The sequence below is a fragment of the Caenorhabditis remanei genome, chromosome X (assembly GCF_010183535.1).
Source record: "Caenorhabditis remanei strain PX506 chromosome X, whole genome shotgun sequence".
NCBI classification, from domain to species: Eukaryota; Metazoa; Nematoda; class Chromadorea; order Rhabditida; family Rhabditidae; genus Caenorhabditis; species Caenorhabditis remanei.
In genome coordinates, this window is record NC_071333.1 from 8,492,604 (window position 1) to 8,517,573 (window position 24,970).

At 36.0% G+C, this 24,970-nt stretch overlaps 7 protein-coding genes across 7 annotated transcripts; 2 read left to right on the forward strand and 5 right to left on the reverse strand.

Moving 5' to 3' along the window:
• Positions 1 to 3: 3 nt before the first annotated feature.
• On the forward strand, positions 4 to 3,031 carry GCK72_023628 (uncharacterized protein; the record flags this gene model as incomplete). The annotated part of the gene is made up of 6 exons (XM_053735481.1): positions 4 to 147; positions 1,596 to 1,679; positions 1,768 to 2,012; positions 2,135 to 2,249; positions 2,704 to 2,910; positions 2,969 to 3,031. The coding sequence occupies 6 exons, from the start codon at positions 4 to 6 to the stop codon at positions 3,029 to 3,031; spliced, it is 858 nt and encodes a 285-aa protein (XP_053579047.1).
• Positions 3,032 to 11,147: 8,116 nt separating this feature from the next.
• On the forward strand, positions 11,148 to 13,309 carry GCK72_023629 (uncharacterized protein; the record flags this gene model as incomplete). The annotated part of the gene is made up of 10 exons (XM_053735482.1): positions 11,148 to 11,239; positions 11,289 to 11,367; positions 11,411 to 11,550; positions 11,595 to 11,712; positions 11,761 to 11,954; positions 12,000 to 12,591; positions 12,638 to 12,730; positions 12,789 to 12,897; positions 12,944 to 13,006; positions 13,215 to 13,309. The coding sequence occupies 10 exons, from the start codon at positions 11,148 to 11,150 to the stop codon at positions 13,307 to 13,309; spliced, it is 1,575 nt and encodes a 524-aa protein (XP_053579048.1).
• A 462-nt stretch (positions 13,310 to 13,771) lies between these two features.
• Positions 13,772 to 14,564, reverse strand: GCK72_023630 (uncharacterized protein; the record flags this gene model as incomplete). Its single annotated transcript, XM_003109639.2, has 5 exons — positions 13,772 to 13,852; positions 13,908 to 14,015; positions 14,063 to 14,195; positions 14,241 to 14,314; positions 14,487 to 14,564. 5 exons carry the CDS (start codon positions 14,562 to 14,564, stop codon positions 13,772 to 13,774), a joined length of 474 nt encoding a protein of 157 aa, XP_003109687.2.
• A 3,164-nt stretch (positions 14,565 to 17,728) lies between these two features.
• On the reverse strand, positions 17,729 to 18,455 carry GCK72_023631 (uncharacterized protein; the record flags this gene model as incomplete). Its single annotated transcript, XM_003109536.2, has 2 exons — positions 17,729 to 17,871; positions 18,200 to 18,455. 2 exons carry the CDS (start codon positions 18,453 to 18,455, stop codon positions 17,729 to 17,731), a joined length of 399 nt encoding a protein of 132 aa, XP_003109584.1.
• A 930-nt stretch (positions 18,456 to 19,385) lies between these two features.
• Positions 19,386 to 19,661, reverse strand: GCK72_023632 (uncharacterized protein; the record flags this gene model as incomplete). Its single annotated transcript, XM_053735483.1, has 1 exon — positions 19,386 to 19,661. One exon carries the CDS (start codon positions 19,659 to 19,661, stop codon positions 19,386 to 19,388), a length of 276 nt encoding a protein of 91 aa, XP_053579049.1.
• Positions 19,662 to 21,517: 1,856 nt separating this feature from the next.
• On the reverse strand, positions 21,518 to 22,177 carry GCK72_023633 (uncharacterized protein; the record flags this gene model as incomplete). The annotated part of the gene is made up of 3 exons (XM_003109731.2): positions 21,518 to 21,690; positions 21,777 to 21,839; positions 21,889 to 22,177. The coding sequence occupies 3 exons, from the start codon at positions 22,175 to 22,177 to the stop codon at positions 21,518 to 21,520; spliced, it is 525 nt and encodes a 174-aa protein (XP_003109779.2).
• A 1,347-nt stretch (positions 22,178 to 23,524) lies between these two features.
• On the reverse strand, positions 23,525 to 24,646 carry GCK72_023634 (uncharacterized protein; the record flags this gene model as incomplete). Its single annotated transcript, XM_003109716.2, has 2 exons — positions 23,525 to 23,664; positions 24,367 to 24,646. The coding sequence occupies 2 exons, from the start codon at positions 24,644 to 24,646 to the stop codon at positions 23,525 to 23,527; spliced, it is 420 nt and encodes a 139-aa protein (XP_003109764.2).
• Positions 24,647 to 24,970: the final 324 nt, after the last annotated feature.

The window sequence follows — 24,970 nt, forward strand, 5'->3', positions numbered from 1 at the left end:
CAAATGGAGCTTGAAAACTACAATCGTCTACCAATCGCACAACCACGCATTTCAAGCGTATTGAATGATCCCAAAAAATTAACAAATTATTATGAAATCAAACAAGCACGCTTCCAACAAGAAGAAACAAAGAAGTGTTCCGCCGAAGTGAGTTTCAAAATGAAAACCTTAGTTATGGGGTCACTTTCTGTTTTGTTTTTAGAAATAATTCAACACGGGCGGCCTAGAATTCCTTTGTTTCACTTCAAATCGAATTTACCATCACAAAAATCGAGCTGTAGTACATTTAAAAATGTTCCATACCGAAGTATTAGGTTGATTCATAATTTTCTGCAATTTTCGAGCTTGCCGGTTGTCGTTTTGATTTCTCGGCACAGGAGTCGTTTTTCGATATGATCTTTTTTGTGTTTGGTAGACCAACTCAAGTACTTGTTTCAATTTCAAAGTTTTACTCATGGATCTTTTTCCCGCCGAGAGCGGAGCTTTGATTTAGAAGCAACTTTTTGCGTTTTTGAAACGTTATTTTGTTTTCATTCGTTTTTGGTCTGAAAACTAGGTCATTCAAAAGAAAGTTGTTGATGTATGTTAACAAAGGTCTCTTTGTTTTAACGCAAATACAGTTTGATTCAAAAGATTCGAAACAAGAAACTTGGATTTGACTTAAGAAGTTCTTCACTTTTAGCAGCCAGATCTAGATTTGGAGTTATAGCAGGGAATCGTATAAGCGAATCTGTGTCAAACTACCCTTAGGTTGTCAATTTTATTAAGGGTGACTTATGTAATTGTAGTTCATAGATGGAAACCATATATCGGAATGAGAAAATTCGTCGTTACATACCACACGTTTTGAATCAATATGAGATGGCACATCACATGGACCTAAGTTGGTTCTTAGTACTTTTCTACCCAACACACGTATGGTCGGGCTATTTATTCATTAACAACAAATAGTGGAGTTCTTACTCTAACGATGTGAGGAAAGTACAATGTGTGGACTGATATTTGCGCTCTCTGGGTGTTCTCAAACCTAAAAAAGTGGTTTTTTGACTCTGATACTCAGTACTCTGGGAGAAGTAGTAGGAACTCCTGAACAATGTAAGGGAAGTAACATCAGATGTTCACGTTTCAAATTTCAATAAACTTAAAATCATGTGACTCCAAGACGGGGAGATATAACACAAAGACATTTTTGGCATGACAACACTTTTTTCAAGTGTTGAGAAAGTAACACACAACAAACTGTTGCCATCTGGCTGGACAGTTTTTTCAATTCAACGTACTTATCCAGTCTTCTTCTCTCTGATAAAATACTTTTTGCTTGACTCCAAAGTCATTTAAACCGGAAAAAATCCGAATGAAAAGGGGATATCAAATAGAAGCAAGTTCCCTCTTCAAATGATCTCAAATGGATGGTCTACGCGGAGAGAATCAGAATGCTACCAAAAACTTGTCAGAAGACCATCGGTGCTGATAAACAATATTTTGAATTCGAGAAGTCTTTCTGGATTAAAAAAAATAGAAGCAAAGTTTTATCGAAAAATTGCAGAAAATTATGAATCAACCTAATAATACAGAAATCCGTTTCATGCTTTCAGGCTAACACTCTGAAGAAGAAACTGATCGAAGTCTGTCAAAACATTCAACGAAAACAAGAAGAATCTAAATCTGGAAACATCACTGTAATGAAAAATTCAAATATAAACAAGTATGAAATAAGTAACTGCTGAAAGAGGAAATTCTCGACAATTACTTAACTGCTATTTCAAGGTTCATGTTTTTCTTGCAAAATATGCTGTTTTGGAGATAACCAAAAGAATCAAGAAAAACGCGAAAAATCTGAAACGAGAAAATAGGAAAATGAAGATTGAGATGGAGAAACTGAAGAAAAGGAATGCAAAACTATCTTCAAAAATTGATCAGCTAAAAAAGGAAATTGAAAAAAACAAGAAAGAGGAAGAAGAGTTGAAGAATGCAAAAGAATCAATCAATCAATTATCTTACAAAACGAAAATGTAAGTTACTTTCTTGCGTGTATCTGTTTCAGAAATAGTACTCAGAAAATGAGTTTCGTCTGTTGCAAATTGAAATTCATAACAATATTGAAAATACTATAATCAATTTGAAAAAAGTTTAGATACGCATCAAATGTCAACAATTTGATGGAAGAGGTAGAAGCAGCGAAGAATGCGGAGCAGTCGAAAAGTAAAAATGGAAGAGAAAATTATCAGAAAATGTGGAAGGATTACAGAGTGAGCTGCAAAACAACAACGTTCTGAAAAAACCGATTTTAGGCTGGAAAGAGAAAACGATTTACTTGTTGAGAAGTTCTTAACGCAATCCAGTGATACTAAAAAGTCTACTCAGTCTTCTCAACCACAATCTGGATATTGGGAAGTTTTCAAAAAGATTCTAGAACTTTAGAAAATCAAAGATGCCTTCCCCAAAAAATGTCTTTTGTGGAAAGCAAAATAAATTCTCCAAAGGTTTGTAAATCTAAAAATTACAGCTACATTTCATGAACTCATTTGCAGATACAGCCAAATGACAGAAACCGAAAAAGACGATGATGCTTTCGACATTGCATGAGACGACCTGGAACGTTCCATAAAATTGTATTTGGACACAATAGACATCAATATATTGACACTCTTGGTAAAATAATTAAAATCTAAGTATTGATTTATGAAAACTGTAATGTTTCAGTGTACGCGTGACATCACCAAGCTTTATCCTCTTCCTGAGCTCCCTTCCCTGTCCAACGAGTTTATGAATACTTATAGAAATGTGATGACCAAATATTCTCAAGAAAAGAACGAATACGATGTTTCAAAATTTTGCTGTTTTTGCCATAGACAATTGAAAGGTTTACCTGTCACTTGCAAATATTGTAAAAAATCGTTCCACAAAAAAGTAAGCAAGCCTGTTTTTTTTTCAATTTATTGATTTATTCAAACAACGTAATTTCCAGTGTGTGAATAAGGAGCGCGGATGGTGCGAAGCCGAAATGGACACTCCAAAGACTTCAAATTGAAGGAATCTCAAACATTTTATAATTTCGCTCATTTAATTGGATATGATTTCAATGTGCTACGCTTGCTTTACTATTTTTTGTCTTTTTTTCTTCATTAAATTTGTTGGGTTTGTTCAGTGAATAAATTGTTCCCAATCAAATAAATTTTCAGTATTTCGTAATTTTCAGAAGTTCTGAAAAAGACTTGTCGGACTTCGTACATGGTTGGAAAGAATATTGGATACAGGATCGGAATGTCTGTGATTTAAAAAAATTAGCAGTAAGAATTATTATCAGCCATCAAAACTTTCAAAGCTTTTTCTTGAACAACAGGAAACAGTAATGAAATAATCATCAAATTTCCTAATTTGAAGTACTAGACCACTGCTTCCCACACTGTCATTTTGCATAGTGTCTCTCCTTTGTTAAAAATCGTTGGTCTGAATAGCTCAACTCTTTTTAGGCTGGTTGGAAGCATAAAACCAAACATTCACTTGACAGCAATATTCAGTGTTATTCATCCCAAATCTGTCAAACTCTCGTCATCGAAAATATGTATCTCATCATTTTTACATTATTGAATCTGTTCAACGAAGAAAATTCAGAACCCTTCCTTTTCTTGTCACAATTTTTGTCGTTTCATGTCTCAAAAAATGGAAAAAAGATACATAAAAATGAAAAATGGGGTGAGAAAAAAGGGGTTGGATTTTGTCGTCTCAGAAAAGATGAGATGTCAAAATGAGATGTTCAAGTAGTTGTAATTTAGGCGTTGTTGTGAAAACCTTCTTCAGAGCATCTACATTTCGGTTTAATATTAGCTGTCTTTGCCCTCTTCCTAACCGGACAAGTGTGCTAAGAAGAGCTTTTTCGAGTCAAGTGTATTCAAGAAAATCATTTATCATCGGATCATCTCGCTCATTTTGTTGAATGTTTAAGAGCTCAATTCAGACTAAAAAACCGCTCCATTGTTTTTCAATTTGCATTTTATTTTGCGCCGTCGCGTTTCGCGGTTCTCTTCTTCTCATTTTGGTTTGGTTTCCAAGCCGATTTAAAACAGAAGACATCCGTTTTGTTGAGTTCGGTCGACGATTTTGAATATTTGCGTAGAGTTTTTTTTCCGGAAGAATATTCATGTGGCTGAATCCATTTTCATGTCAACTTGACACGGTTTCAGCAAAATCAAAAATTTCAAAAATCTAAAGATCATGAAAAAATGGGTGAGAAGTTTGGTTGCTCACTTTATGATGAATTTTGCTCGTTAATTCCGCCATACCACTTTTTATTCTGTTGAGTCGTACAATTTAGTCTGTAGGTAAAGTACCTAACATTCAACATCCAATTCCACTGATGGATTTCCGTACCTATACATACTCTCAAGGAAGTCATAAAACGGTCAAGTCATGATTTCCTTTCTCCATCTTGGATTCCAATCTAGAAGTTGAGTCGTTTACCACATTTTCTCTCGTTTATCCAGTAAGAGGAGGCTCTTCTTGATCTTTATTTGCTTCCGGATGGACAAGAATATTTGGAGAAAAAAGCGTCCCTTCCCTATTTCTTTCTCTCTGATTCCCTTCTCTTGTTTATCTTTTTGTATCTATCAAATCCAAAATTCTATGTCGTCGGACCCTTGTAAATGTGTTTGTCTTCACTAAACGTCATTTTCCAGTCACGTTTGCCTTTCAGAGGAGCAGCATGTTTCAGCGATGCTTTGACGAAGAAACAGGAACCAAAATTTTGATACAGGAAATGTCACTTTTTGTTTTCAGCGAGACAGTGATGAAAATTACCACCAATTACGGATGACACATGATTTTTATTTTGACTACGTGACCAGATTTCTTATTATGATGTGTTATGTGATATGCTTATTAGATGAATGTATATCACATCCTTTTCATTCTCTAAATAGTAAACGAGATCTTGAAATTTAGATGTTTAAAAATTGAACATCATTCAAGAAACATTTGTCCCTCAGCTTTATTCCCTTTCGTAATAAGGAAGTAAACTAAAATTAGTTGTCCTAATGAGTCCATAGTACACATCTTATCTTTTTGCTCTCACGTTTACCTTTTGTTCCATAAACATTTGTCTGAATAAATTACGATTTTCTATGCATTTTTTATTGCTAGTATTTTTGTCCATACTCCTTCTGTCGGAGTCACTGAACCTCTTCTTATTCGTCAGAAAAGCAACACAAATTTTCATGAGTAAAGAAAGAAATATGATATTCGAAGAATTAGAGGAAGGTCGACCGACGAGTATCTTGATAAATTTCTTGAGCCGGTAGTGGTGAGTTGAGTAGGGTCTCTTTTTTCTCTTTCTCTTTTCTATCTTTTTGAACGGATTACGTATTTTTCAGTTCCGTTCTTTTTTATAACACGTTCTTCCAGGTTGATTGTTTGGCTTATGTAACAATTCTCTCCCTATTTTTTATTCGAGTTTTTTCGTCGGTTCATTTACGCTTCAAAAATTTTGCTCTATTTTCAGACTCTTTCGATGTAAAATGCTTGACGCGTTCTCGTTCAACAGATTTGACTCAAACCGTTCCTCGGCCCGCCGAGGTTCACGTCGAGGGAGTGATTACTTCGGTGATAAAGGTTAGTTCAATTTGCAATTTGTTCAAAAATAAGATTCCATTAAACTGCTCTGATTAGTGAAAAATAGTATAATTGTTTCCTTCATGCCATTTTATAAAATTTAACAAAGGACCCCCGAAAAATGAGTACCGGAAGTTTCTCGGCGGCGACTAGACGAGAGCTTTTGTGTAAAAAGAGGAACCTAACAAAAAAGAACTTGGTTCCAAGAAAAAGTGCAGTGTTTCCTGATTCAAACTTTTGTGGATAACACCTTTTTGAGATTGGGAGGTCTTTGAAATTTGGATTTTCGGATTCCCACCTACCTATTTAAAAATACTCCAAAATTTTATTCATGTGCCAGATCGGTGTTTAATTGAATAATAATAATTTTAGATGATGAATACAAAATGGGTAGTTTGTAGCAATTAAATAGAAATTAATTCTAATTTGCAACTTTAAAGTTTTCATCGGCTTTCATTTGTTCAATCCTGAGGAAAAAAGTAGGTATCGTCTGAGGTTTTTATTCTAGACACGTTAATACATTTCCTGTAAAATTGTTTGATCTGTGTTATTTCAAAAGTGGAAGTATCCGCTTTTTGAGTTGTTTTTTTTACCTAGACCCGATATTGAGAGTAGTTCATCTCGGCATTTATTAATGAGGTGATTTTTGGACCCTTCCCATAAAAAACTGCATGGAAAGTGTTATCTCCCACATGGCACTATTTCTTCACCATGAATCGGATTTCGAGTCTTCAAAACTCGATTAGCCACTGGGATGACACATTTGACAGAATCACAATGTATCGGAAGTTTTCCATATGGTGCTCCGAATTGCACTTTATCAAAAAACTAAACGCCCTTCTAATAACCGTCTGTGTGTTGTTGTTCTTATATTTAGCAATAGAACGATGGAAAGGGTGGGGGGAGGGAGGGGACGGATAATTTTCAAGTGTAACCAGATGTCTTCCGGAGAGAACAAATTTCTTGCTCGTTCTTTTTTGACGCCTCAATTTTTATCTTACGTTTATGACATTGTTGATAGTGTGTAATGCCATTAGTTGTGTTACAAGCCGCGGATCCAAGTATCTAACTTTTTGATGAAAACAAGGGAGAGAGAAAAAGAACAAGCGTTTCTTCCGATCAAACACACGTTTTCGCTTCTGGGTCACCGGTCCGTGACGTTGCAATTGTGTGTATGTGAGGGAAGTTCTAGAGGGCACACTGAAATAGCCAATTTCCTGAATTTGCATTTGCAATCTTATACCCCAACGTCACCACTAAAATAATTGGTTGAAATAGGTTAGTCTGAGTTTCCAAATTCTTGAGAGGTCATTCATACATCTTTACTTTTCTTCGATCTTTGCTATACTGCGTTGAAGATCTAATAATGCGATCTATCAGACATTTTCCAAAAAGGTAAAAGGAGGAAGTAAAATCCAAAATATTCTTTATAAAATTAACATTATTGGTATAAATCAGTAAATATCAGCTGTGGAAGAAACACCAAATAAGAGTAGTTATCACAGCCAAGATATTCTTGATTCTTCGTGGATATACTCTCAAGGAAAACTATGTCCACCCTTCTGACACTCTTGAGTGGAGTGGTCCTGAAGCATTGTTGCAATAACAACAAAGCATGCAACAGTATAGACTTTAAAATCATTCCAGTTCATCAAATTTGCATCGAACTTGCCCCTATACTCAGTAATTCATTCAAAAATATTGGGGTGTCCACCACACAGCGGGAGGGCGGGAAACTTTCCAGAGCAGAGTCCTCTCCTAATGCACTTTTCTCACTTCTCGCACCTCTTGAAGCCAACTGAATTCCTTGTCTTTTCCTTGTCCACACGCCCTCCAATTCCATGCTTTTACACAAAACTTTGCATTTCATGATTGTCCTCTTCTTTTTTCCGTCCCTCCCCTTTTTCTCACGTCTATATTCGTAGTGGCCTTCGTCAGTATAATTTTTTGTTCTTCTTTCTTTTTTTTTTGACTTTTGAACTTTCGAGTTTAATCCGATCCTATCCATGTTAGCAACTCAAGTACTGAAAACTGTATCCCAGTTACAGTCCATACTTCAAAAAAGAAACTCTTCCTAGGAACACATGAAAATTTGCTACTTTTTAGAACTGAGAAACTCGCAGTCGTGAATCATTCTCTCGTCTCCCTTCAATTTCCTGATCTTCGTTTTCGTTGAATTCTGCACACTATTCACAAATTTTGAAACGTCTTTTTTCTTCTGTTTCTGACGTGTCTACACTCATATCTTCTTAAGAGTTTAGAAGTTGCTAGACCAAGAAATTGTAATAAAAAGAATGAAAACAAGTACGTAAAAAATTGACTTCATACTGAAATCACGCTTGATTAAGCACAGCGAACAACATTTTGGAAAATTTGGTTGCTCTTCAGAACTAAGAATCAAAGAATATGTTTTTTATTAAAAATGATTCTTTTATATTTAACAATAATGTTAACAGCTTCAAAGTTTGCGAAATCATTTTTTTTCTAATATCATTGTTATTATTATAACCTGAAAGTAAGATTTTAAAATTCATCTGAAAAATCAACCATCACTCTTCCAAACTTTTGTGCTTCTTCTCTTAACAAAAAACCCGTTCGCCACCTACTTCCTCCCGGTTCTTTGAAATATTCCATGTACCGGAAACTTCCGAGGACTTCACTCGTTTTTCTGAATAAGAAAAGATCCGTCTTCCTCGTTTTTCTCCATTTGACCAATTTGAATGTTGCCGTTTTCAATAACTCTTCTTTGTGTTTCTCACTCAAGGAGACAACTTTTTTTCTTCGCCAATTCAATTCCATGAAATTTATCAACATCGTGTATTTTATTCGCGCTTTTTTGTTCGCTTTATAGACTTTTCTAAAAAAAAACGTATGTATAGGCAAAACCGATCAGTATAGACATCAACTCAAAATTTTATGTACCGATTTTTAAAGTGTGCGTTCTAAAAATATCCAGAATTCGCAACAATTCTCAATAATTAAACAACTGATCGTTTTATTTGATAATTCATTCCGACTAATCGGGTTGGGGCTCCTAACAAACAAATCTCCGAGATTTCTGCATTCGTTCATTCCACTTGAGTTCGGTCTTCTGTTGTGACGCTTTCTTTCTTCTATTCTCCTTTTTTCTTCTTCCTATTTTGCTCTGTGAAAAAAGAAACACGACAACAAAAATTCGACGGCAAAAAATGACACAAGGTTTGGGTTCGCGTTCTGAATTTCTCAGGTGTCTGTTATGGTGTTGTGTCCCTGCATCTGTTCATGTCCCCTGTCTTCTGAATAACCGAACTCACCTGTCTATTTAAAGTCTCTTTCTCCTTTTCTTCCTATTTACTCGTTTCCTCTGGTTAACCCATCCACCTCCTCACAAGTTATTTTCTAAACCTAACAATACATTTCTGTTAGCTCCATTCGTGCGAGATGGGAAATTCCGTCGTGAAACCAGGATGAGAACTCGACATTCTATACCGAGATACTCAACAACCAGCATTGCACTGGATGAATTACGAACAAATGTCGGTACTTCAGGTAAGATAGATATTTTTAACGAAACTAACAACTGAAACTTTTCTATCTCTGTAAACTAACTATTCTGAACTATTTAAACCAGACTTGTCACGGGCCGGGCCGGGCCAAAATCAGGAAAAATCTCGGCCCGGCCCGGCCCGGCCCGCTCGGCCCGTTTTGAAACAGTTTTTGAAACATTTTTGAAATTTTGATGTTTTTTTTGAAAATTTTTGGAAATTTTTTGAACTTTTTTGAAAAAAGTATAGTTTTCGAGTAAACATTTAAAATTGAATCAAAATGTGAATATGTATGATAATTTAAGCATTTTTACTCTTTTTTTCGAAAAATTTCAAAAAAAAATTTGGTAAAAATGGGTACCCATTTTTGAATCCGGGCCGACCGGGCCGGGCCGGGCCAAGAGAAATTTCGGCCCGGCCCGGCCCGGTCACGGAAAATCTCGGCCCGGCCCGGCCCGAGGCCCGGCCCGGCCCGGCCTGATTTTTGACAAGTCTGATTTAAACCATTTTCCCATAAAGAGTTTTATTTGGACTCCACCCACCTTTCCATATATCCTCTCAGAGGCAAAAAGCACTGCGAGAAAGATGAGAAGATTTTTATGAAACGTCTTCTTTTACGAGCAAGATTAATCGGTGCGCTGCTTCCACTGGCTCTCAGGGTGAAGCGTCTTTTTTGATCTGAAACTGGATCTTTTTATTTTTCATCTAACGCACCTTTGTGCGGTATCTATTGTAATGTGTGCAAAGATAGGTAAGCGACAAAACAAGTTGCTATAAGCAACAATCTTATAAGGTTGACTCGGAATTAGAAATCCAATCTGAAATGGAAACAAAATCGGTTGCATAACACCTGTTGAGAAATAAGTAAAGTTGGGTTTCTAATATTAACGCACTATTTTAAACGTGTGTTTTGAATCAGAAAACTTGCTGGGATCACTATTTTTGTAGATTTTCTTGCTTTGAGGATCAGTTTTCACTAGTTCTGAAATTTTTTTTCTTGGAGATGAAAACACCATCTTCATCAGAATCCATTTGCAGCATGGCACTCTTCCCTTAAACTTCCGGATAGTGTTTATTTCCTACCGCGTGCTAATCGGGATTAACATTATCAGTCTAACTGCAGAAGCTAATTTTAGTTTTCCCTTCTTTTTGAAAATCTTCTAGTTTGAAAATATTGGATTTTCAATCTTCGACTTATGCTCTTCAAACCACTTCATCATGATCTATGTCTTAATCTAAAATCCATATGTATTCCCCCAGTTCATGAAAACAAAATCTTGACCTAAACTCAAGCGAAACGTTCTTCGTGCTCTCATCAATTCATGTGGTCGGTCCGAAACACAACTTGTTCTTTCAAATGAAAATATAAACGCTTCAGAGTGTAATTGACACATGTCTCACTAGAAGTAATCGGGAGAACTACCATGTGAATCTTTGGGTTGTCTTTTTTTGATCTTTTCTCACTCTAAAAATAACATGCAGTTAACATCAGACACCTCTCTGCCACCCCCACCCCCTCAAAACCAAAAATCTCTATCAGGATGGGAGTCATAATTTGAGCATTGAATTGAATTGGATTACTTCACCTTGAAGTTCTTGTTCTGACATCTATTTTTTTCCCAATACGGATTTCATTTGAAATTCATGGCGGAAAGTTCAATCTTGGTAGTTTAGTCCTTTACTGCTTTCCTTCTCAATCTTTTTTCTCACTTTTTGCAAAGAAAAGTAAAAAAGAAAGAGCTCTCATCATGATTTATTGTTTTCTTCATTTTCAATTTTCTTTATTTTTTCAATTTCTTTTCCAAAAAAAATAGAATGAAATAAAAACTACCATGAGAAAGAGGAAGTCATAAAACGAAAGGTACTCATCAAATCTAGTAACACTGACGTAACCACAATTGTTCAGTAGTGTTCAAACCCATTCAAAATTACACGGTGCTAAAAATGAAACTCAAAGACCAGCTTTACCCATCAAAATTAGGTTCAAACATAAAAATACGAGTTTCAGGCATTTCTATGGATGAGAGGATTGTGTTGAACGTCGGAGGTGTTCGTCACGAAACTTATCAAGCCACTCTCAAAAAGATTCCTGCCACACGACTAAGCAGGTTAAACACATATTAATTACAGTAGTAAGCTGAACACCTTTTTTTTAAGATTAACCCCATCCCTTGCAAATTTCGATCCACTTCTCAACGAGTATTTCTTTGACCGACATCCAGCAGTTTTCTCCATGGTATACAATATTTCCAGCAAATTCAAATGCTTTCAGTTTTCAGATTTTGAATTACTACCGAACAGGAAAATTGCATTACCCAACCGACGTTTGTGGTCCCTTGTTTGAAGAAGAACTTCAGTATTGGGGACTAGACGCTTCGGATACAGAACCTTGTTGTTGGATGCAGCTTCTTCATGCCAAGTGAGAGTTTTACAGTTTTCAGTTTCAAGAAGTTTTGTTTTCAGAGACACCCAAGAGACCCTCGCCGTTTTGGACCGCATGGATGCCGACCACGAGGATGATCCACAACTCCGCGAGCAAGACACCATGAAAAAGTTTGGATGGGAAGAGGATTATTTTCAGGTGAGTTATATATTTTTTGTAAAATACTTCAATTTCTGTTGTTTTCAGGGAAAACGTACGCGCTGGATGAAGTTGAAGCCCCAAGTCTGGTCATTGTTTGATGAACCATACAGCTCACAAGCCGCTAAACTTATTGCTGGCATCTCAGTACTCTTCATATTTATCTCAATTTTCTCCTTCTGTCTCAAAACTCATCAAAGCTTCCGGCTTCCAATCCTTACCGGACAAAATATCACTATGCCGTGAGTTTTCGAAGAAAGTTTCTATTCAAAACTATACAATTTTAGAGGAGGAATGATCCAACCATCGATTGAACGAATTTCAACGGAACCACTCCCAATTTTTGGTCAAATCGAAATGTTATGTAACATTTGGTTTACATTGGAACTCATCATCCGTTTCATTTTCTGTCCGTCCAAAGTCCGGTTTTTCAAAAGTCCTCTGAACATGATTGATTTGGTCGCAACACTCTCGTTCTATGCCGATGCAATGATGGTTCGAGTTGTTGAAGATGAACCAAAGGATGTGGTGGAGTTTTTATCGATGATTCGTATCTTCCGGCTTTTCAAATTAACACAACATCATCAAGGATTACAAATTCTGATTCACACGTTCCGTGCAAGTGCAAAAGAACTAATACTCCTCGTCTTTTTTCTGATTCTTGGAATCGTCATTTTTGCGGCGTTGGTGTATTACGCAGAAAAAATGGAAGCGAATCCAAACAACCAATTCCAATCTATCCCGCTTGGATTATGGTGGGCAATATGTACAATGACTACAGTAGGATACGGAGATATGACACCACATACGTCATTTGGAAGATTAGTGGGATCCTTGTGTGCAGTTATGGGAGTACTCACTATTGCTCTACCAGTTCCAGTATGATTTTCCAACAGTGAAACTAAGTAAAAAAAATCTTTTCCAGGTTATTGTCTCCAACTTCGCCATGTTTTATTCTCACAATCAGGCACGAGACAAACTGCCAAAACGAAGGAGACGAGTTCTACCCGTTGAACAGGTGGCACATTTTACTTTTACAATGTTCTCATACAAAGGTTAACTCTGTGTTCTTGCAGATCCGATTACAAGCTCGTCGTCATGCTGCTGTACTTGAACCATCTGCATCACAAGGAGGTTTAGGGGGTGGTTCAGCTATACGTCGTAGAAATATGCCTATTCTTATAGGTATGCCCTCGAATGTACGAAAAATAGTTAGAAAGTTGATTTTCAGATCAGAATTGTTGTGACGAGGAGAATCACAATCATAAGCACAGGGAAAAGTCTGAAAATTCAGGTTTGTAGGGCGGGGATTAATCTGGGCAGCCCACAAACTTCTTATTTCAAACACAGTACGATTAAGTTAATTTAGAACAATTCATTCTTTGCATCTACCAAATTATATTTTAATTTCATTAAATATTCTGTTCAACTAGTTCACTTCATTGTCCTCTTTCAATTTTCCACTTCTCTGTCTACTTTTGCATATATGCCATGAATTTCAGATGAAGGTACAAATAGCTCAAGTACGGCTGGAGTGGACACCGTCGTAAAATTGGGACCCAGTGAAACGGCTATCACAACTACAGTAATCTCGTGAATACTTTACCTCTCTTTGTTTTTCTTACCCACCCTTAGCTGAAAAATTCAAACTACCGTATCCGTTTCTTCATGGAACCCCCTTCTTGCTGTTTCTGCAAGTTTTGTCTGAACAAAATGAAATTGAATGTTGCATCAACACTAATTAGATCCCATCTTATCATCAAACCACTGAATCTCATTCCTTATTAAAATATGTTTGTCCCGATGTCCTGAACACTTCTATCCCGAAAACTTCACATTGTATTCGTTCTCAATTAACTTTTTTTAATAATATGAATATGATAAATAAATAAATAAATATATTACATTTTGATCATGGGAAGTTTTGAAACAATCACAACGGTAATTATGTTTGGAGATTTTTGGAGAAATTCAAAGAGTTTTTACAAAATGAAAATGGCGTTCAAGTACCCCGAGGGCAAGAAAATTGGTACGGAAATGAAGAAAATGAAGAGCTGAATCAGTGGCCAAGTGGATTCTTGCGACGGCATTGCATTGTGGTATCGATGACGTAGGCAAGAAGAGTGAATGAAGTTGAGATCTTAAAAAGGTAAACGGTTCAGTATTCTAGCAAATAATTATTTTCTACAACGTACCAAAGGAACTGTAAAAGCTTTTGCGTAGGGGCTGTTTTCATAGTCCACTATCAAAGTAATGCAGGCAACGGTATAAAGAAAAGTCTGTAGGAAGACCAAGTACCTCTCCTGAAAGAAATGTATATTCTGATAATGTTCTTAATTTAGTAACTCACCAATAAATATGGGTTTGTTTTGTAAAACGCATCATATGCCCCAGCGATGTTGGCAAGAATCATAGAAAGTGTGAGAAACAGGCAGAATCCATTGAAAACGACTAGTTGGAACACTTGGGAGGACGTGAAGTACCTGTAGAGAGAATAAAAATACAGTTTTGATTCAGAAATTATTTACCTCTCTCCACAATATAAGAAATGGGGGTTTGGGTAGCACCAGTAGTTTGTGAAGATGTTGATGAAACCGAAGATCTGAAAAGAAAACAGATTTTTTTAGTAATTTATTAAAACTTGTGTAAGTTTTTTTTCTTTTCCGAATGAAACTGCTCCATCAATGAAAATTGCAAAACATCACAAGACCCCTTTTTATCTCCGGAATAATATTATTCCAGGTTATACTGAACATTTTCTTGTAATAACTCACCAATTGAAGAATCTTGAGGAAGTTTTCCTTTCTCTCAAAGAACGCTCGATTGAGCATCAATGGAGGTCCATCGGTCATTTTAGTAACGTTCGTTGTGCTTCTCCTTTTGTTTTTCTTCGTCTTCTTATTTTTCCACAGAAAGATTGTAATGTCGAAATTGGGTTGTGCCTGAGAGTACACCAATGAAGAAAACAGAGGAAGGAAGGAGGCGCTTCAGAAAAGAGAAACGATGAAGAAAAAGGAAAACGGACGTGGTGGCGGCGGTAGGGTTCCCCCTTCTCCTAGGATGAAATGAAAATTTTAATTGAGAGTGAGTGTTGAAATTGGATAAACTAACTGGCCATCTTGTGTCTGCTGTTGAGAGTGTGCGCGCCCATGGCTCATTTTTAAAAAGAAACCGAATGCGACTCTTTTGGGGGAAAAGGAAAAGATGAGAAGTGTGATTTTAATGGGGGAGAATGTAGGGGGGTGTAGCCCAAGACCAATTATAGTGAGAAGAGCATGCATCCGAAATGAAGGAAATGCAAGATCCATATTCAATTTTAGAGCGAAATAAGGAACGACGGGAGGACACTCAATCCTATGCAAATCAAACTAATTTTAAAAACGAATCAAAGAATGAAAGAGAGACTTTCTTGTACTGAAAAGACAAATTTGAACATAAAGAGCTTGGAATCAAGAGAAGAAATGCAACTCATCAAAAATTCCCTACTCAGCTAGTCCCATGTGAGAAAATAAGAAAATAGGAAAATGGCATGTTAGCATTATATACTCTAGTTTTTTTTCTTGATTCTCAATCGGAAATTAGATTATTAACGTATACGATTAATTCCAAGAGCAATGCTTTAAGGAAATAGATTGGTGCCCAAAAGTACTATACTAAAAAAACAAAAATAATAATTTCCTGTTTTTTGATAATCACGTCATTATGTAAAACTGGAAAATATATTGTGGGTTATAATTTTTAGATAATGATCAGAAAAACAGACGTTCTATAAATAAAAAAGAAATTCAAGAAGCGAAGCCAAGACAGTTTACACTTCTAACTGAAAGTGAACAGTTTCAGAAAAAGGAGGAAACGCAATATGAGTGGGAGGCTACTTTCCGCTGACTCACTAGACAGTTCGCGGCCAAAAATGGCGGCGCCAGAAAAATAGAGAAGAATCATTGTTTGCTTTTCAGGAGACTCAACCAAAGGAAGAAGTGTAAGCGACCCCTTCACTTAAAAAACATAAGTATTTTACGCTAATGCCCAAGTGACTAAGACCTCCATGCACTTTTCATAGTGACCGTAAAAATGGAAATATTTTGAAGCGCGGCTACCTAATTAGACACAGGAGGAGAAGAAAAGAGGGGTAAGATGACATAGCACATGTTTAGTGCCAAAAATTCATTAACCCGTGTGTGAGTGATGCGAGTGAAGACGAGAGAAAAGGGTAAGAGCTCAGGCAGCTCATTTCTTTTTATATATGTGCATGTACGTATGTACGAGAGCAAGCTGAGGAGGAGCCGTATGAGAAAACGAGGTGTGGTGCTCACAAGGATTACGAAACAGGTAATAATACCTAAGAATCGCACATTTTCTTCTTGATAGTAGTCGAAGTTTTCGTATTCTGCGAGAACCTAGACACTTGAGTGTTTTCAAAACAAGAATTTTATATTTTGTTAGTATTCAAAAACAAGAATTATAATTAAAAACTTTGAAAACATGAGAAGTGGTTCAGTGTTGACATATGCATGCTATTCTGCCAAATGATCTACCATAAGTTTTTGATAAACGGAGGGTTACGGTAGCCAAAAGGTCCCGTCTAGAAAAAATTAGAGTTTTAGATTAGAAAATGAATTACGTTTCTCTCACATAGATTTACAGCTGGGCAATATGTCTGGATATGCAAAGGACAGCGTGCATTCTACAAGATTGAAACGAGTTTATAAGCGAAAAGAAAGAATGTGGTTTGTTGGAGTAACGCTAGGTAACAAAATGAAAGCAGAGAAGAAGAGTGACCACTCACACTCAGTTCTTTCATTTTGTTGATGTTAAACACATAGTGTTATCATCAGTCAGGACTCAAAGTGTGAAAGGTTAGAAACATTCACATTTAGTGCAGTAGAAACTGAACGACGTAGTAAAAATAATTTTAAAAAAATATATCTGACAGATATTTCGTATTTCTCTTTTAATGTGCATTTGATGAATTTCATCTCTCTTTCAGTTTTTCTCTTTTCATTTCATTTTCAAAAGATTGATGGATCTTTTTGAATCCAAGTTCAATAAACACATCGTCACACAAAAAGTCTTCACAAAAAAAAAATCTAAAAGAAAAAAGGAAAAATAAAGTGTTTCAAAAGTGTAGCGGAAGTCGGAAAGAATTGGTTCCTTAGTAAAATTTTACATGGAAACAAAAGAAAGGACAATGAGCCGAAAAGTCTCATGTTTTGGGAGAACGTGATTTTTGGCGGCTAATGAGTGACGTATGGAGAAGCAGTTTCCAAAAGTTAAAGGGAGAGAGATGAAATAATTCTTCTTTTCTTTAATTTAAATTCTCAGTGGGAATATAAAAATGATCAAGAAGGTCTATTTTATCTTCTCAAAACTTTTTGAAATGGAGTCGAGCGCCCATTCTTATGTGTTTGTGTTTAGAAGTTTCGGCATTCTCATGTTCCACAGAATTTCAATGCGTATCACAACTTGAGAGTGTATGCATACGCATATCTTTATAGTGATTTTGTTCGCGCATGAGACAACACTATTTACATAAAGAAAATGAGTAGGAAAGAAGATGAATGAAGAGAAGAGAACATGGGAATTACTGATTAGTTAGAATGGAATTTGGTTCTAGTGAATTGATGATGTTTTGTTTTTCTCAAATTGCAGAGAAAAAGAAAAAAAAACTTTGGAGCGTGAGAGACGGCTATGAAAAAAAAGAAAGACGAAGGCCGAAGACATATAGTATGCATGTCAAACATGTATCAAACCACATCGATTTTTCAAATTGAAACAAATATAAAACAATTGGAATTTATGACAGTTTTATTGAAGACTGTTGTAGAGGATTGCAATGTTTTGAATCTTTGGTACTTTTTCGAATACAGTATCGACTTTGTGTTGAAACAGTTTGACTAATAAAAACAACTAAGAGCAACAAGACACAAATTTATTTTTACATGATACAAATTGTATCGAAGGGAGTGAAATCGCAAAGAGACGACGCTGTTAAAAAAAACAGAGTTTAAATAGCTGGTTAAACCAACGGTTCATTTCTGTCTTTCTCAGAAGTTCCTTCCTTCTTTGACACCTCTTCTTCACCCTTGTGAACAGGAATTTCGATTTCATCCTGAACTGGCTCCTGGTCCATGGCAATTGCAAGTTGGGGAGCAACAGACGCTGTAATAATACAAACCTTGGTTAAAATCAATAAACATTTTATAAATTTTTACAATCAAAATCTTCAATGTAAGACCAAATTGACATGTTTTTTACAATTACTGTTTGATATCGTCGTTTCGGATATGCCGAACAATCCAGGCATGTTCATTCACCAACAGAATTTTAGTTGCGTCATTTTGATTCAATTACTTTCTAAAGAACATCAGAAGTCAGAAAACTCAATGAAAGGCCAAATGAATTATGATTCAAGCCCAATATTTCTAACTGTTTTTGTCCAATACTTAAAACAAATCATTGCTGTTCATCATAAACGGAAATAACATACCTGAAGCATGACTGCGGTCTACTTCTGGAGCAGCATTCATCCTTGCAAGCAATTCTTCAAATTTCTTTGCCTCATCCATGTATTTTTCTTTCATTTCCGAGCATTCTTTTTTGAAATCGTCGCTTGGTTCGAACAAACTCATCAATATCTCGTTTCTGGCGTTTGTTTGTCTGAGAAAATCACCGGTTTTGTCGAGGATCTTGCACAACTCGAGAACAACTATATCGTTCGGAGTAAGTTTGCTTCCTTCACTCATTTCTTTCCTGAAATAAATAATCTAAACAGTTTCAGTCATAAATAGAGGTGAAAAACAACTGAAAAAGCATACAAGTCACAATATAAACTGCACAGTTTATTTAATCAGAGTTCTAAAAATAACTTGACTTTCATTACCTTTTCTTTCCAAAAGTAAGCTCAAGATTTCGAAACCTCTCCAGCAATTCCCATATGTATGATTGAGCCTTAAGAAAGACAAATAATTTCGAGGGATCCGATTTGAGTCGCAGAACGTGCTGGAAAATGAAAAATAACGGTTAAAAAAGCAGAGAATTATAAAGTAAAAGAAATCAAAAATATAATTGATTACTGTATTTGGACAGTTGTACAATTGGAAAAAAACAATTTAAACACAACAGGGATTTATTTTCACGCAAAAACAGATCAGTAGAAAAGAAATGAAAACCAAAGATCATGAGAATTAACAGAAGAACATGAAACCGTCTTGATCATCATTGCTTTTCTTGTATTCAATTGGATTTTTGCTTCTTGGCAGCGCCTGCCTTCTTTGGAGACTCTTCCTTGCGCTTACGAAGGCGATATTTGATTCCGCCATAAATGTGTTCCTCGACATCAATGGTGGCTGGCTGTGAAACGGTAGACGCTGGAATAATACATGTAAAGAGTTGATAAACGCAACAAACAGCAGAATATTCATTTGCCAATTTAATTCGCCAACAAAATTTCAGTTGAGCTGATTGAGAAGTTATAAAAGCTCTGAAGAAGATGAGGAGCCAGGAACTTCAATGATAGGCGAGATAAACTTTGTTTCATAATCCACATTTTTTCTGTTTAATACCCATATGTTACAATGGTTTAGAAAAAAAGAGATCCAAAGATCACCCGCTGTTAAAATAAACAACTCACATGAAGCAACCGTCTGACCGGAGATATCCTTATTCTCTGTGATCTAGCTTTTCTTGAGGTATTCGATCAATTCTCTCTGTGAATCCATAATTTCGTCTTTGAGACCAGAAATCGTCATCAGGCCTTCGATTTCTTTCTTTTGAGCCTCCAACTGTTTGTCTTTCTGTTCAGAGGTTCTTGTTAGGATATCCATGTTTTGTTTGAGAATATCGGTGAACACTTCATGCTGGGTAACCCCTCGCATCAAGAGCTCAACGCATTCTTCGAGAAGCCTAATTTGTTCGAGAAGAACTCCATTGAGTCCGATATCTTGATTCATAACTATCCTGAAAGTCGAGATTTGAAGAAAACGCTTAAAAAGTGAAGATAGAACAGCGGAGCACGAACGGAGCGACGGAAAGAATTTTTGTTTCTTTGAATCGTCGAAACAACTCTACAATCGTTTACTTTCTTTTTCAAAACTAAAGACAACAGAAGAGGGATTGATTTTCCCCCAAAATACAAGTAGAGAATAACGGAAAACGAAAATCTATGGGGAATAACCAAAGAGCAGCTTTGTTCATGGAAATCTACATAATAAACCCTTTTTTGGTGTTAATATCGATCAAGAGCTTGGCAATACTGTTTGTCACTCCCGGAATCTGGAAAGCGCTTTGTAGACTTTTGAATGGTGTGCTAGTTAGACAACATTAACAAGTTATTCAATTATTTCATGGCTAGTCAACTGTCAAGGGTTACAAATGTATTTAGGGAGCTCTGCCAGGAGCGACCGCTCGCGGTAACGACAAAAGGAAAAAAGTGAGGGTTCAAGGTGAGAAAGGGCGAGAGGGGATGATAATGTTGATGACCGTGTCCCTATGAGTCATGCCACTAGTGTAATATGATTGAGCTAGGGACGCGACACGGTTTGATACGCGAGAATCAGGGCGAAAATTGCATTCTCATAAACGAGTTTAGTTGGTTAATCCATCTCTACCCTAAAACCTTTTCATTTTGAAAAATTATATTCTATATTTTAGATTAGAAACGGGAAACAACAGAAGCGTATGATCACATGAAGGTGAATGCACAAAACGAAGGTGCGAGAATAAGACTATAAGAAACACAGAGACGAAAAGTGAAATAGAAAGCAAGAAGAAGTACACTTTATTGGAAAACAAAAAGAGGGAACATTCAGTTCAATTCTTCCAAAAAAATCTTGTTATAACTCACCAAAAGTGCGCTCCACTGATAAAGAGCGACAAAATATACATACGACGCATCGAACATCGAAAATCATAGCCTGGTGATGAAATAGATTTTGCTATGATTAAGGGTTGAAGTTCAGTTGCATCACGATAAAATCTTGGAAAATAAATACGCGTGTTTTGAGTGAGATAAAGAAAATCTACACTGCTGCATCAAGAAAAAATTGAGCTACAATGATGAAAACCGTAGAAATTTTTCTAAAATCTGTGAAATCTCGTGCAATTCTCAACAATTAGGAAAAATCCACTACAAAACTGTTTTTATTAATACACACAGAAGTGAGCAATCTATCTATTACGAGACAAACGGCTGATTCTTGAGCTACCAAAGTTATAGATGATGGGTTTCAAAAATCTCTTTCATTGTTTTGTGTCAGCATTACAATTGATAGAAACTTTCTTGTTTAGCATTTCAATTTTCATATCATATGGAATCTTGTCGACTTTATTTCTATATGTGAAACGCGTGTGGACTTTGTCCGGCTCCCTGTCAGAATGTGGGCAGTTCCTGAAAAATGAGAAAAAAGGTGGTGGTCGAGACCAGAATCGAGCTCCTTCAGCACGCCGCCCGCTTTCGCAACCGTCTGATTTACATTGAAAAGGCTAGGGGAGAAGGAGCGGGAATAGGCAAATTAACGTATTTTTAAGAGAAGCTAGGTGGATTGTCCGTCAAAGGAAGAGGAGACAAAATGATATCAGGGAAGAAAACAAATATTTGTTGTCGGGAGGCAAAACACAAGTAAATTTCCTTCTGAAATAAATGCTATCAGTGTTCTTTAAACACAATTGAGGAACATAACTACAAGAATCAATTTATACGTAAAAAATAACTTCAAATAAGAAAATTTCCGAAGTTTTTTCTAACCGGAATGTAAAGATTTCAGAAAATAATTAGCAAAAGAAGATCCCAATCATAAACATTTTTCAATTAGTTCAAATGTTTTTTCTTTGCGTCTGTTCCATCCGACTGTGTATCTTCTCTCATTTTTCTTTTCTGTGCCTTTTTGCATGGCTTCTCCTCTTTCACTGTTTCTTCAATCATATCTTCACCGAAAAGGTCGCAATCGTTGTTACATCCTCCACAGTCGCACACTTCCAATTCTGTAAAAATGATGATTATTTTATTGTTATTTACTATTTACTTGTCATTAAAAAAAAAGACTATCTAAACACTACACGCATCTCACCTTGTCTTTCTTCTACCACGTCCATCTGACTATGTTCCATGAGAAAATCGGCGTACTCCTCAGCTAAAAATATTTCTATTGGTCTTCACATATCATCAAAAAGTTAACTCACTTTTCTGGATACATGCATTACTTGTCGAAGAAGAATTCCCTGCGTTTGATGGACGGAAAAATGGATCAGAATCATACGTATATGTGGTTCTTGTGTGAAATTGTGGCAAATAGTTCTGAGATGCTTGGGCCGTTTGTCCAGTCTGATTTTGAAACATATGTGACGTTTGTTGCGTTCTTCCAGTAATATTGTCGTGTCTATTCTCCATTGTATCCATATCAATATTCTGGCTGTGTGACGATGAAGTATCTGGATGCGGAAAGTTCATCGGTGGACCACTACCCGACATAATGCGAGTTTGTTGTTGACTTCTGAAATTAAATAGTGACCTAGAGCAACAGATTAACTTTTTCGACAAATAGAAATATGAAAAGATGTGTGCATAGTATTACCATTTTGATAAATCTTTAACCAGGGACTACTTTTTTCTCCGAAAAGTATACTCCGAAAACTTCGTTTAAAAATTCAGCGACTCACACAATGACGAAGAAAACAGAGCGAAGACAAATAAAAATTGATTTTTTATATGACATCATATATTTTTAAGCTACATGAAAGTATATTTTACTTTTTGCAAAAAAAAAACACAAGAAAACTTGAAAGATATCTGATGAATTCAGAGAGAAAATCAATTTTAAGTGTACAAAGTCGACACACTCAACACTCTGGCAAAACTACATTTGCGCTCTATTGAACAAACATCAGAACAACATCTGGCATAATCGAAAACAATTTCGCAATATTTTTTTTCTGAACAAGTAGTGTGAAATGGCAGATTGTGATGAAACATAACTTAGATTAATTATTATGGGTTTTCGGCACAAAGATGTCATTGAAAGCTTGGACACAAACGAAATTGAAATTGTAAGCTTTACGACGGAAATATAGTATTGTTTAAGATTTAAAAAAACTGATTTTGTTAGTGGTGGACTCCAAGAACAAAACGATATTAGCTTTAAAGACATCGGTGACCATTTATATCTAATAGTAGGACGCAAACTTTGGCCATTAATATTTTACGAATATTTAAAAAGCACAGCTGGAAGTTAACTTTTAAGATCAAAATTGTACGAAACGGTTAACTTCAAAATCATTGTAACTGAATTCTGTAGCGATGGTATTGAAAGATCATAATTATCTAAACGGAGCAACAGAAGCACTCAGTCCCGTCGTTCTCACCGCTCAAATAGCTTTTTGCTTTTAGCAACGCGTCGTTGATGTTGTTCGATTTTTTCATGGATGTTTCTTACCAATTGTTTTACTTTCACTTCTTGGGCAAAGTTGGTTATGTGCTGCTTCTCGAGAACTGAAGATTAAATGTAACAGGAAACACAGATTTTCCTTTAATGCTGTGCACTCTCTTGAAGAATTGCAGATTGGCCTTCCATCACTACTCTAAAATAAATATAATGATGTTCAAGATGGTTAATTACGAATGAAATATAATGAAAATATGATATTTTACTGATTTCAAACAGTACACAAGTACTACAAGTTTTAAATAAAAGGATAACAACACTGTTTTATTTTTACGTAAGAACAAGTCACATAAAAAACAGAAACAGCAAGAAGAGAAAGAAATGTCAATCAACCAAATTTGTGAAACCTGGTTAGATTAACATATACCTTTCTTTCTTCAAGTGAATCTTGATTTCTTAGCAGCTTTTTCGCATTCTTCCTTCGCTGCCTTATTCTTGCGTGGGCGGAGTCGATAATTGTGTCCACCACCAGTTTGCTCCGGAATCACAACGGTAGCTGCTTGCGGAGCTGCGGACGCTGAAAATATGAATATTTTATAAACAAGTGAAAAATTGGTAGATGAAGTATTGCACGTCATAACCAAATATTACACTCAATGTTATCAATTCATCCATCTGGAATACAAAAAATTTATATTTAGAGGCTGATTCTGACATTTGTACCGAAAATAACCAAAAAGGCATCGTGAAACATCACAAAATGGAACATCATTTTGGATGAGACAAGTAGTAAGCTAAATTTTGAAGTTTTCATAGTCTGCGAGATAGGGAAAAAATAGAGGAAGGTAGACAATTGATATTTCTAGAGGATGAGAACAGAGACTGTCGGACATTAGCTTCCTGTCTTCAGATAAAGATATGCAACTAAAGATTATATAATCAGCAAATTTCTGTTCATCTGTCATTAAAAAGATCTACAACACACCGCCTAACCACATCGCTTAGCCTCAAACTTCTGATAAATTTTTGAACGAAAAAAAAACGGTTTATTTCTGACAAGAATTTGAGCTAAATTTTCGATGGAACTCCGTCAAGATTGTATTTTATCAACGCTCGCGTCTACTTCATTTTGTTTAAGTTCTCTTAAGGAATTGAGATAAAATGCAAAAATGAGTTTTCTTAACACTTTCCAAATTCTGTTTGATTAATTCTATGTTTCTCTTCCCAATGTTTTGTGAAAAAGGATGGGGAAATATTTGCAATTTTTGAAATTACTCACACGAAGCAGCTGAGGCTTGCAAAATGTAGGGGTGCTCTGCGAGAAGTCTCTCCAAAACGCTGGTCCTGTAGTTCAAGGATGCTGTGAGCATATCGATATGCTCTTTTTGAATGTTGATGATCCTTTTATTACTCTCATGGAGTTCTTTATGATGTCCTACAAGAGTTTTATGGAGATCGATGATAGTTGTTTTTATTGCGCTGACTTCAGTTAAATGGTCGATGGTTCCTTGCATGATGCGCGCTTCCAATCCGAGCAGAACACGAATAGGATCATCCATTATTACCCTGAAAGTTAAAAAAAAAAGAAAATGTGAGTTAAGTAGACAAAATAGAAAAGAAGAAAAGTGAACAACAAGAAAGAGAGCACGAAATTGAGAAGAGATGATGTGAGGCAGCGAGAGAAAACAAGAAAACAAATGCACACCGCTAAACTCGAAATGGCACACTCTATGCATCAAAAGTGCATCTCTCGCTGTTTGGATGGATGATTGTGAGAAATGGGTTTGGAGAAAATGAACCAAAAAAGAAGATGTAGTTGTGAATTATGATCTGAAGAACAAATAATAATAATTATAAATTCATCCAGAGTTGTCATTACCTAT